The sequence below is a fragment of the Dermacentor andersoni genome, chromosome 1, assembly GCF_023375885.2.
Source record: "Dermacentor andersoni chromosome 1, qqDerAnde1_hic_scaffold, whole genome shotgun sequence".
Lineage (NCBI taxonomy): Eukaryota > Metazoa > Arthropoda > Arachnida > Ixodida > Ixodidae > Dermacentor > Dermacentor andersoni.
In genome coordinates, this window is record NC_092814.1 from 181,450,782 (window position 1) to 181,464,623 (window position 13,842).

At 41.2% G+C, this 13,842-nt stretch overlaps 1 protein-coding gene across 2 annotated transcripts in view; it reads left to right on the forward strand.

The window, feature by feature from the left end:
• Nucleotides 1-13,842, forward strand: part of LOC126547258 (palmitoyltransferase ZDHHC6-like) — a 66,122-nt gene that overhangs the window by 12,270 nt on the left and 40,010 nt on the right. For both annotated transcript variants that reach the window (XR_007602679.3, XM_050195220.3), the window contains exons 3-4: nt 1,700-1,856; nt 5,551-5,682. Coding sequence is in view for 1 of the 2 variants with exons in the window: in XM_050195220.3 (XP_050051177.1) it covers nt 1,700-1,856; nt 5,551-5,682 (289 nt within the window). In the remaining variant the exon portion in view is untranslated. The remainder of the gene's footprint in view (nt 1-1,699; nt 1,857-5,550; nt 5,683-13,842) is intronic.

Consider the following 13,842-nt stretch of genomic DNA (forward strand, 5'->3'; position numbering starts at 1 on the left):
AATGAGCATTTTTTGCATTCTGCTCCCTTCAAAATGCAGTAACTGTGGCAGGGAATTAAACCCACAACGTGCTCAGCAGGTCAACACCACAGCCTCTGCCACCGCGGCAGGTATAAAGAGTTTTGATGAGAACAGTTGGCTTTAGTTAATATGTTCTTATGGTGTGCACTCAAGCCTCACATGTACCATTAGTTTAACACATTCATTACCGATAGAAGTGTGCTCATTCTTGGTGTATTTATGTTGTAATGTTTTATTTCAAGACTTAGTAGTCTTGGCACACACCGCACTACATAAAATGCTAGCCTGATCACTGATGTTTTAAATGGTTGTGAAGTAGCAATAATTACTCAGACATTACGTTAGAATTCTTATGTGAAACTTCAAAGACGCATCTCAAGGAACATGAATGAAAGTAGTAATTTGCTTTTTTTAGTATAAGTGCTGAGGAGTAAGAAAAAATCTAAAATATGTGAAAGTGCACCTAGCTCCTAGCTCCCAACTTCTGTAAACCAGATCATGCAAAAAAAATTAAATTTGTTGCCATCAAAACTACCCATAGTGGTGTCCATGCTATGTGGGAAAGCAGTAGCTTTGCAAATAAGAAAATCTGTAGGTTCCTCTTGTACAGGGAGCACTTATCTTTACTCATTGCAGGAGGCACCCGGTTTGTTTTTTATTGCATTCCTTAGGCTCGTGAGGCAACGGTTGTCAGGTCAGGGAGCATGCAGAGCATGCATGCTCTAGTGTGCGTTCAACTGACACTGAAGCCTTCACATGCTTTGTTCAGTTCCTGTGCAGTAGTGTACAGTAATGTGGAGTGTTGCACAATATTGTGCAATAATGAATGAAGGCACTTACGTAGGCAGTGTTCAAAATGTAAGATTAGACTGTTAGTCAAGCTTCAGTGGAAGGTCAGTCTGAAATAGACTATGTACTCTTGTTTGAGCGAAAACTCCACACAATGGGAAGAATTGCTCGTAATAACTTGTAGGCTGTAGAATCCCTGATAAGTAAAAGCAACCCACGGTGGTCAAAATAAAGTTGCCCTTGAAATCTGTCCAACACAATTATCAAAATAATGCGCACTCATGTGCATCTGCTGTTGTTTGAGACGTTGTTAAAACAGAAAATTAGACAACCAGACAGAAGCTTCTGTGTCTTCACTGCTGCTTTCTGTTAAAATTTATGTTGCCGAGTCAACCAAAGTGCAAATTTTGTGATGTTTCATTGAGGAAATGCTAAGAACTCTGGAGGCTAGTTTTGACGATACCTCCATCTGTAATTTTATGTTTCCAGACTTGCCAACCTGCAAAAAATTGTCAGATCTGACAAATATCTAAAGTTCGGTCATTTTGTATGGTGCATGGCATTGTTGGTAAAAAAAATTCCTTTGGAAATGTTTAACAACGCATAGAAATTTCTGTAGGCATGGTAGTGGAATGGTTATTTTGAAACAAAAAATGACTGATCAGAATGCCTTTTATGCATAATTACATAGAAGTGTGACATGTGATCACTTTGTAGCCAATTTCTAAGCATGGAGTAGCCCCAAGCATGCACTGTGCATTGGAGTATCAGAATTGTTCACGTTTGTATTTTTGCTGATAGTACAAGCTAAATATTTTGAAAGCCTTTTTGTATTGTTGCCATAGTTTTATCATGGTTTTAAGCAGTTTGTCTTGGTGGTGGATTGCAGGTGTGTCCTCAAGATGGACCATCACTGTCCATGGATCAACACTTGTTGTGGGCACCGGAACCATGCCAACTTCACACTTTTTTTGTTCTTTGCTGTCTGTGGCAGCATTCATGCCTTGGTGCTGTTGATCATGGGCCTGGCTAAAGCCTATCACAGGGTGAGAAGTACAAGCCACTTAGTTGAACTGCATGGCACGTCACTTGTGGATTATGGGGGAAAGAGTTTGCGTGACTTGCTTGCCTGATGCAAAACAGGAGTACTAGTTGGAGATCTCTTGGAGAGGCCTTCATTCTGCGCTGGACATAAAATAGGCTGACGGTGATCGTCTGTAGTGTGGCCAACTTTGTTGTTCCATTTTTTCTTGCTTAGAATTAAGAAAAAAAAAAACGTTTATCTGTTCTTTCTTACCTCGGAGCATAAGCTTTACAATTTGGTCTGGAAAAAAATTTGGTAAAAAATAGCTACTGACTTTCAGGGTAACTGTGCTTTGGAAGCCAAATCTTTTTGCTATCAATGCTAGGATTATAAAATGTTTCATGTTTTCTTTTCAAAACTCATTTGTGTTATGATGTTTTGTGTTGTTGATTATTTGATATGCAGCACTAAGATAATGATTTTCTTGTGCATGGCTCTTTCGCGTGATAATCTTTTCCAATGCACATATAGTTATTTCTCTGCAATTTACTGTACAGTCGAACTAAACAATTAAAGTGTGCTTACAAAGGGTGTTTTAAAAATCTAAGATAGTAATTATGAATGCAATGTTTGTATTTCAGGCACATCCATACCTGCCAAGTTTAGTGATTTGCCCCCCCCCCCCCCCCTTTTTTTTCTTAACTGTTTTGAGTGGCTTGTATACAGTTACTATAGTGATGCCAGCAATTTTATCATTTTTGCTTGGCATTTCTTTGAAAACAAAACTGCTATATATATTTATATGTTATATATATTGTTCTTTCTCTGCAATATACTGTACATTCGAATTAAGCAATTAAAATGTACTTACAAAAGGTGTTTTAAAAAGATAAATAGTAATTATGAATGCAATGCTTGTGTTTCAGGCACATCCATACCTGCCAAGTTTAGTGATTTTGTTGCAAAATGCCCCCCCCCCCCCTCATTTTTTCTTAGCTTTTTTGAGTGGATTGTATGCAATTACCGTAATGATGCCAGCAATTTTGTCATTTTTGCTTGGCATTTATTTGAAGGCAAAACTGGTATATACAATTATATATGATATATACAGGGTGTTTCAGTGAACACTTTCAAATTTCTTTAAAGGTTGCCTGTGACAGATATCACAATTCTAGTTCATGAGCTGGTCTACTCGAAGCGGCGAACAATACTTGCAAAAAAAGTTGAGATCCAAAATCGACTAATTAACAAGAATCCACTAATTGTCTTTTTAGCTAATTATATCATGACCCATATTGCAATTTACAAATTCTAGCAGTGAACTTCGCAAGGCGGATCCACTTGGAACGAGTTGTCAGGACAGCACCAGTTTCAACGTATAAATTCCTGAACATTGCGGATAAATGCATTGGCGTTCCAGTTACCTGTGTGCTTCAGTGCATTAAACGACGTTTTGTTGACAAATTAACCAGAACTCCAATGCATTTCTCCACAAAGTTTGGGAACTTATATCTCGAGACTGGTGTCATCTTGAAAATTCATTAACTCCACGGCTAGAATTAGTAAATTGCAATATGAGCCATATGGTAATTAGTTAAAATCTCAATTAGTGGATTTATATTAATTAGTCGATTTTGCATCTGAATTTTTTTTGCAAGTATTGTTCGCCACTTCGAGTAGACCAGCTCATGAACTAGAATTGTGATATCTGCCTCAGGCAACTCTTAAAGATTTTTGAAAGTATTTGCTGAAACACCCTGTATAGTGTGTATATAGTTCTTTCTCTGCAGTTTACTGTGCAGTTGAATTAACTAATTAAAATGGGCTTACAAAGGGTGTTCTACAAATATAATATAGTAATTATGAATGCAATGCTTGTATTTCAGGCACATCCATACCTGCCAAGTGTAGCGATTTTGTTGCAAAATGCCCCCCCCCCCCCCCCCCTTTTCTTTTTGAGTGGCTTGTATACAATTACCGTATTGATGCCAGCAATTTTATCATTTTTGCTTTGGCATTTCCTTTAATTAAAAACTGGTATATATATTTATATGTGAGATATATAGTGCATATATAGTTCTTTCTCTGCAATTGACTGTACAGTCGAATTAAGCAATTAAAATATGCTTACAAAGGGTCCTTTAAAAATATAAGATAGTAATTATGAATGCAATGCTTGTATTTCAGGCGCATCCATACCTGCCAAGTTTAGCGATTTTGTTGCAAAATGCTCCCCCCCCCCTTTCGTTCTTAGCTTTTTTGAGTGGCTCGTATACAATTGATACAGCGTATTGATGCCAGCAATTTTATCATGCTTGCTTGGCATTTCTTTCAAGACAAAACTGATTTGAAATGAACACAAATATCAGTCTTTTGGAGGGCAATCATAGTGTGCTCACATTTTTTTCGTTAACGTCAGCTTCATTTGTCATTTATGGCTAAGGTGGCTAGCATGGTTTATACGCAGTGCTCTGCGTAGTACGTTATCAGTGTGTTGCAGTGACGTTATGTCAGAAATGAAGTCTCACAAGGAGGAGAGGTACAGGTGTTTGGCAGCACATGCTGCTTTCTCACTCTAGTCACTAAGTTCTTGTTGCACTTGAATACAAAGGAACACAACAAGAAGCCAGTGCTCTTGACAGCAATATAAAGCTTCACAAATATTAAGTCTGTTCATATTTGGCAGGACCATTCTGCAACTAGTGTGGTGCTTATTCACTGCATGACTCATAGAGCATGTTCAGTCTGTTTCAAAATTAAAACGAATACATCTCCCGTAGTTAGGTAAACTCGTGGACTTATTAAAATTATTGGGTTTAATTGTAATCACCTCGCAATTCCCAACACTCTATGCTACAAACAGTGTTGCAGGAAAGGAAAGAAAGCAGCTGCTCTTTTATGTTTTCTCTCCGTCCAAATTTTTGGCAACCCTCACTTCAGCACCTGGTGTGTGCTTTTATGATGTATCTGCAGTCTTTTTAAAGGGGTACACGATAATGTTTTCATCTTGTCTTTTTTTTTTCTATGATAAATGAAGGTTCAAGCTCTCTAAATCCTAGAAAAGATACTGGCAAGCGCCAGAGCACCCTAAATAGTTTGCTGCAATATGTGTTTTTATGAGCCACTTTTAATGTTGGCATCCACAAGGTGGGTGCGTCATGATACATGATATACCCATTCCTTGATGGTTGTGGCTTTCACGTCTGAGCATTGCTAGAAGAAATGCGCGCAGACCTCTTGGTGATGTTGTTTTGTGTATGTGTCTCTCTATGTGTGTGAACGTCATCACATCTAGCTTTATTGCTAGACGATGTCAGCAATTTCGCTCTGTGTCATGACGCCAAGATAATATCAATGATGCTAGGCCCAAGGTTTCGAGACTAACTTTAGTGTCAAATTAAAATACCCTATACCGAGTGTTTCCCGACCTTTACACTCACTAAATGTCATCCTTTTACATGGAAGAAGTGTTGTGCAAGTTCTACTACTGCGAAAATATGTCGGTACTCTCTTAGCACCTTTACGGCAAGCAGCTGGAGTTTACTGTTCAAGATTGCTCGGACTTAGGTCTGGGGAAACAAACCTGAGGTCTTGGGAAACCTAAGTGGCATAATCAGATAAAAATCTCGAAGTCTATGCTTTGTTTTCCTGTGTGGTCATTTAGGCTATGCCGTCTCGTAGAAATCTTTCTTTTACTTCCTCATCAATCTTTGCAGAAATATTACATGCGCCAAGGCCAAGAGGACAATCTAGTCTACCTGGGTTTCTTCCCTTTTCTGGCCACGGTGCTGAGCCTGGGCTTAGCCATTGGTGTCATCATTGCAGTGGGAAGCCTCTTTGTTATACAGGTCAGAATACTGTGATTCATAGGTGATCTGGCAAAGATGAAAAAAAAAATAATAAAAATAATAATTTGTGTTCAGTTACAAAGTCGACATACTAAAAAGAAACATAAAGACAGTTTAGGCTGATAAAGTATTCTTGAAATCTCCATTTTAGTTAATTTCATTATAAGAGGTTGATTACTGGGTCATTCCACGCCAACTGTCCCAATCGTGGTGCTCGAGAAAAATAATTTCTCTCAAATAATTACAAAAAAATTACAGGTATATAATCATTACTTCAACAGTATTTCCCCAAACTATGTTGAACGGAAAAAAATTTTTGGCCACGTGAGCGCCATTTGAATTTCGCAAAATGATGAAAAATCAGATGCAAAAAGAAATTCGCCAGAAATTGACTGTTGAAACTTGAAAATAAACAGTAAAACAACTTAACAATGCACTTTGTGTTCTGGCGCAGTAGGCCGATAAGGGCCATGACCGGAAGTTTCTTGGGGCCACATTCTCACTGCTGCTATCGTGCGAGTGAAACCGTCTATACATATGCGGCCACCTACGCGTGAAGCGTAGAGCGGCCCACAAATCACTTTCATGAGCATGAACTGGAAGCACCACTTGAATGAAACACGTTCAATCACCATGAAAGCAGTGGAAACATACTAATTATGTGGTGAATATTTTTGATAGGGAGCTTTATTGAGCATATTTCACTAGTTTTGTGATGTCTATACTATTCTTCCTGCTACTTCGGGCCAGGTAGACAGCAGTCGGCAAAGTTCTTATTGGGACACAAACCACAGGACCTTTGTGATGTCACACGTCAGGAAACCATTTTCACAAAATACTTTTATAAAAGTAGTCTGAGAAAATGAAAGTGATTTGTCACCCGCTCTAACACTTAACGCATAGGTGGCCGCATATGTGTACTTCCAGTAGCATGGAATTGCGCAATGTCGATCTACCTTAACTACCTAAGCATACCTTCAATATTAAAATTCTTACAAACTCCTGGTGATATTGGCTTTCTTTCCTCACCACACAGACCACCATGTGCACCACCCTGGTTTGTATTTCTCACCAACATGCTATCAGGTGAAGTGGAAGCACGAACCAAAGTAATGCAATGGTGGGACTCAAATTCAAAAGATGCTTTCTCGGTGAAAACACAAAATTACTTTGCTTAAAATTTCTGTTACGAAAGCTGTTATTCTTCTCAATGATATCCACTTTTCTGTATTTTTTCAGGGGCCACCTTAGTGCATTACTAACGTCTAAACATAGACCAAAATAGTATTTCTGCCAAATTCAGGCTTTTATTTTGGAGTCTGGGAGCATAACATAGGTGAAAGTAACACTTCAGAAGATAGAACCTTTTAGTGGCAGTCCTGTAAAAGTAATTGCAGGGTTTCTCCCCTGACCGTTTTTGATGAAAAATTGCGCAAGAACGCTAGAATTTGTGCGTTTTCACCTTGGTGCTAAGGAGTAAACAATATGAAGTTATTTTGTGAAACTGTTTTATAATCAAAGCGCTGCTACGTTCAGACAACGCAAAACCAAAAATTTTGAAATAATGCGCAGAACGGTCTATTTCTGGCGAATTTCTTTTTTGCATCTGGTTTTCCATCATTTTGTGAAATTCAAATGGTGCTCACGTGGCCAAAAAATTTTTTTCCATTCAAAATATCTTGGGAAGATACTGTGCAAGTAATGCTTATATAGCTGTAAATTTTCTGTAATTTTTTTAGAGAAATGATTTTTCTCGAGCGCCACGGTTGGGACAGTTGGTGTGGAATGACCTTACTATAACAGAAAACAAATGTCAATCTTTCATTTGAATTTCGCAGCCAATGCACAAGCGCTGCTACGTTATGGATTTCAAACTATATTTCATATTTGGCACAATGTGGAAAGGGACACTAAAGAGAAAATTAGGCAACTTTAGACTGATAAATATAAAAACTTAATTTAATGATCTTCATGCTGAGAGGTTGATTGCTAAAGAAGAGAATGAAGGCCAAACTTGCATTTTTTAAATGTTACGCCGAAATTCCCATGTCAATACATTTGTGTGATGTTATGTATTTGAAAGTAGGCTGTAGTAAAAGTTCTTGAAACTACCGAAGTTCTCTTTGGTTCATGTATAGTTTGTTAACTGTGCCCAAGCAAACGCCGTTGAAATCCTTGACGTCACAGCGAGCTTGTGTGGGGACTTGAAGGCAGCGTTGCCACCCGTTATGTCGTTTTTGTCTTTTCTGGCTTGTAAAGCCTCCTCTCATGCTATCAGTGGCTTTTCTTGTATTGTAGAAATTAGTTTTCTGATGCAGTTCAACTTACCTTTCTCATTAATGTCCTTTTAAGAAGCAGGGTTTATCCCCACTGTATAAGTAGACTCTCGTTACAATGGACCCTGATAATCTGACAAAAAACATCCGTTTTATCCGAAGCCCTTAATATACGAAACACCTCACTTCTGAAGCTTTTGTTGCAATTTCTGACAATTTTCTTGTAAAGAGTGAGTGATGAATGTCCAAAGTAAAAAAAAAAAAAGTTGCAGTTTTGCTCGAAAGGTGAAGCATCGATTGCGATAGCAAATTAAGCAAAATAAGTGCGGCAGCAGCAGCGAGTGAATTGACCTTCAAGCTGTCTCTCGCTTCAACACGAACTAAACGTGGAAAACACAGCACATACAGAGCTACCGGCACTGGGCGCACTTTGTCCACATCGCAGATCGCTTTGAAGATGAGCCCGCGTGGGCTCGCGCCTTGTTCACATCGCAGATCGCTTTCAAAAGACGGCGCACGCGCACGGGCGAGCACTTTGTCCACATAGCAGATTGCTTTCAAGATACAGTGGCTGCACCCGCTGTAAGCAGCAGCTGTCGGAGTAGAACCCCCCTTGCTCTCGCCTCACCTCCCCCCCCCCATGCCTCGTGCGCGATAGACGACGGCGCGTTTCCGCCCCGCCTTCCTCCCTCACGTGTACGATATTGAGCCGCGGTCGTTCGCTGACCCTCGTAAGTCAGTTAACAGCTTGTGTCGACACGGCAAAAATATGTTTTATAAGCCCGATTTTGAAAAAAATTGCCGCTCCTTTCGTCCGCTGTAGCCGATGGTCCATTGTAGCGCGGTCCGTCAAAAGCGAACTTTGTTGCACTAATAAAATAGGTAGAACAAACTAAGGCTGGTCCGTTATATCCAAAAGTCTGTTGTAAACGGGTCCGTTGTAACGAACGTAGACTGTAGTTGGTTAACTTAGTCTGCCTTTCAATTGGACTGTGGTCCAAAAAGGCACCCAAACATGTTAAAGCTTCTCAGCAGCAGACAACTTTGCATTTTTCCATCGGGACTGAATTGACAAAAGTTGGATGTTAAAATAATAAGATGCGTGCTGCTCTCACAACTAACCACAGGGCGGTCAGCAATGTTGACCAACTTTTATGTTCGTCGCTGAAAATTGTCATTGTGAGCTGACTCATCAGTGATAAAGTGTGCGAGTCACTATATATTTCACTCATAGCTCTTCTACAGAAGCTGAGGTTGGTCACTGTCTACCCTATATTGTGCAGAGAACAAAAGCTGCTGGCTCAATCTGTGTCTTGAGGCCCCGTTAATGTTATTTCATTGTGGAAGACTGCAGTAATTAATAAAAAAATCAGCATATTGCTCAAACATGCTTGCATGGAAATTTTTGCTTTATTTCTGATTCCACGGCACACTTTTTTGTACTTTATTGGTATAAGTGACCCCTGGCAGCATAGCACCTTTAGTGTTGAACATAGTATAAAAAATAAACACTTAGATTGTATTGCAACACATGCTTAAAGGGCCCCTCACCAGGCCGTATAGTAAATTTTAGTTATACGCTGGAAGTTGTTACGTGTCGTCTAGCGAGTGTTCTGCCGAAAAAATTTTTCAGATCGGCTCATTAATAGCCGGGATAGAAATATTTCAGTGCTGCGAACCCATGATTTCAGCAGGAAGGCTCCACTGCCATGCAAGGTGCTCTCTCCACTCGCCCCGTCTAGCCTACGCAAGCGAAATTCCTTCCCTGCATGCTCCCATACCGGACCGTGACGATCGCGTGACGCATGCTTCACAGGCCCCGCCTTCTTCTTCTTTTCTTTTTTTTTTGCTCCTCGCTCTTTTTTTTTTTTCTGCGTACGCACTTCCGCCGACCACGCGTGCGAGCTGCTGTCTCGTTCGCACAGCACACGATTTTGCGCGCTGTGCACAAGGAAACATGACTAGTGGTATAATTCAGTGCTACACGAATACTGAGGCAGAACAAGCGTATCGCAGAGCGTGATCACGCGCTGAAACAAGGTAGAAGATAGCATAGTTTCGGTACCTGCACACGTAACAGCACGACCGTGGGAACAAGTACACGAAGCGGAAGTACATCTCTCTTGCTTCGGTGCGAAGTAAAACAAAAAACACGTAGACATTCCGTTTGTGTGTTTTATTATTTCTCTCAACTTCAATTCGTCAATTCAAGCAACAGATCACACAGATAACAGATGTTGTCTTGAATAATTCTCGAAGTCACATGTCACCACGAGCAATGTCACACTGCGGCTATGATTATGTAGGCGCAGGGGCACGATTACTTCACCGTCCGGCTTGGAGCACGGTCGTCACGAGGGAAAGGGTAAAACGGCATTCAGATTGAAATTGCAGACCTTTGCGCGGCGCGTAGCGATGTAATACTTTGCAGACAAGATTGTTATTACATAATGTGTGCACTGCGCTTGTCAGTTCAAAATGGCCAGTCCTGGTCAGGGGCCCTTTAAAATTAATAAACTTCTCATACAACTGTCCTTTAGTGTTGCCCCATTGTCTAGCAGGCATCACAACCATTAATGTAGACAAAAAATATTCTCATTGCTATTTTATTTTCTAGTTAATGTTATTACGGGGAGATGTTTGAACAAGAGGTTTATTTACACTCCCTGGAAAGATGACAAGCAGGGCCACAACAACAAAGATGAGGAACCAGGCCACACTTCATCCTCCATCTTATCTTCTACGCTTCAACAGCTGCTTCTACCTAACACTGGCTTATAATTGGCTGGTAACAATATTATTTCTATATTTTAGTTAAACTTGCAAATTAATTTAGTCATTCAGCCAATGTGAACTGCTTGTATTTTACATTTTTCTAAGAGAGTCATTCTTATTTAAAATTTTGAACATTGTCACACATATTTTGGGGCAGGGTGGAAATAGATGTGGTGCTCAAGAAATGTTAGTTACTCATAAGGTTTGACTAATCACCATTTGTCTTTTCAATTATAGCAAAGTTAGAATCTGTACTAGAAAGTTGGGATTACTGTAATCTCTCTAACCTGTAACTGTTTTTATGGTGCTGGTAGATAAATGTTTGTTTATTTATTTTTTTATTTATCTTGATGGTACTTATGACCCACAGACATTTCTAGGCTGGAGGAGCTAAATAGTAACGACAAATGTCTAACACATTCATTTTTTAGTGCAGAGTAAATGTAAGAACATGAAGTAACTGAAACCATACTCTATGTGAGTGTAGGAAGTAAAAAAAAAACAATTAAATGTGCTTAAGAGGAAGCTTTAGCTTAGGCCCAACTCCAACGCGGCCTATTTAACTACATGTAAAATGCAAACACGTTTTTCTGAGATAACCCCTGGACCAATTTTCATGAAATTTGTTGCATTTGAAAGAGAAAGCTAAATTCTAGTGACTGTTGGAAGCAGAATTTCGATTTAGAGCCTGAATTTTTTAAAAAACGTTTCAGAAATCCAAAAGTTTGAAAAAGATAGAAGCATAATGTTTACAAATTAAAGCTTTGCATCATGAACAGATATCGCAATTCTGTAAACGGCATCCACTAGATCATTGAAAGCGGACAAATTCTATATGTCAATTTATATCTTACATAAATTAGTTACCTTGTGTACAAGGTTTCTGCAAAAGCTGTATTTCCATATTACAAAATTTTTTTAGATTCATGTGTAACGTATCAATTTTGTCTGCTTTAGATGTACTATTAGGTGCAATTCACATAATTGTGATATCATTTTTCATTGCTGAGTTAGAGTTGTAAACTTGATAATTTCGTTTTCTGAAATGTTTCTATTTTTGCCACTTTTTAATAAAAGATTGACGACCTAAATAAAAAATTCAGAACCAGCAGTCACTAGATATAAAATTTTTCCTTTAAAATGAACAAAGAAGACTTGGCATATACTTCGAACCCTGGTCGACGACACCCACACCAAAACCCAACGAAGACATACAATTCACCGACTAATCCACAACTATGGCGACACAGAGGATCAGCTACTCCAAGAACTTCAGACGAAGCTACACGGCTCAGCTAACCCGGAAACCACTGCCACCAACCTTTCCACCCCTAGGGAGCGCCGAATGAAGAGCTAGATCGGCCTTTCACACAGGCAAGTTACAGGCGGCCCTCTCTAGGCTAACATGCAATACGAGCCCGGGCAAAGACAGAGTCACCAACAAGCACCTTCGACAGCTACCCCCTCAGGCGCTGACGGCTCTCCTTTGGTACTATAACGACTGCTGGATTAAGGGAGAGCTACCAACAGCCTGGGAACACTCAAAGGTAACCATGGTACCCAAGCCAAACAAACCCATCTTCATCGCAAATCTCCACCCCATCTCCCTTACGTCCTGCGCCAGGAAACTGTTTGAACACATGGTCAACAAGCGGCTCACCACACATCTCGAGGAAAACGATCGATATCTGCACACCATGTTCGGCTTCTGCCAGATGCTCTCCATGCAGGACGTCCTCTTCCAGCTAAAGGAATATATTCTTGACCATTTGAGCAAACACAGCAAGTCTTCCATTCTAGCTCTAGACATAAAGGAAGCCTTTGATAACGTGAGCTATGAAGCTATTCTCCGTAACCTAGAAGATATCGACTGCAGTGCCAAAACGTACGCCTACATGAGTGCTTTCCTCACCAACCGTACGGCCATGGTGGGGATTGCCAACCTCCAGAGCAAGACATTTCACCTACCTAACGAGTGTACGCCACAACGTTCGGTAGTCTTGCCACACCTCTTCAACGTGGCCCTCCTCAAACTTCCCCGCCTCCTAAACACCGTCCCAGGGATATTCCATGCTTTATATGCAGATGATATCACACTGTGGACGAGAAGCGCGAGCACTGGCGAACAGGAGACCCGTCATCAGGAGGCAGTCAATATCATTGAACGGTACCTCAACACCTGCGGCCTCCGCTGTGCCCCGGATAAATCCAAGCTGTTAGTACTCGGGGCACGCACCCAGGACCGGCCCCCAAGCCACGACGCACCGGACCCACAATTCCTTCAGGGAGTCCCGATACCGAAGGTCGACTCACTTCGAATCTTCGGAGTCCATATACACAAGGACGGGTCCGGCTCCGCCACACTCCCCAGGCTACACAACACCCTGGCACAGCTTGCTCATCTGATACGGCGGGTAGCCAATCGTCCTAATGGCCTCAAAGAGCACGACACCTTGCGAATGGTACAAACCCTCCTTTACAGCCACATTACATACGGAACTCCTTACCTCAACTTGAAGACAGCCTAGAAACAAAAGCTAAACCTCCTAATACGAAAGGCCACGAAGCTCGCCCTAGGACTGCCGACAACCGCCTCACTGACCGATTGCTTCGCATGGGAGTTCACAACTCCTGGGAAGAACTCACGGAAGCGCACCTCATCAACCAGATCGAGAGACTCATGCTCACAACCGCAGGCCGAGCAGTCCTCCGACGCACAGGATACGTAACCAACCTAGAACACGATGGCGAACGTAAGGAAAAGATCACACTGAAGCTCCGAGAATGTCTACAAGCTTTTCAGATACCTCGGAACATGCATCCACAACACCATCGAGGCAGACGGCTCGCCAGGGTCAACGCCATCAGACACAAGCACCGTAAGGACCCGCAGACACGCTACGTGGACGCAGTCAAGTATCCGAGCCGAAATGCCTTCACCATCAGCGTCACAGACTACAGGGGTACGACACTGGCGTTGGCGAGAATTCTCGCCAAACGCGCCGACACAGCTGAGGAGGCCGCTATAGCACTCGCCACCCATACAAGCGAGGATGCCATAGTGGTCTTCATCGACTCTCAAACAGCGGCACGTAACTACATGAAGGGC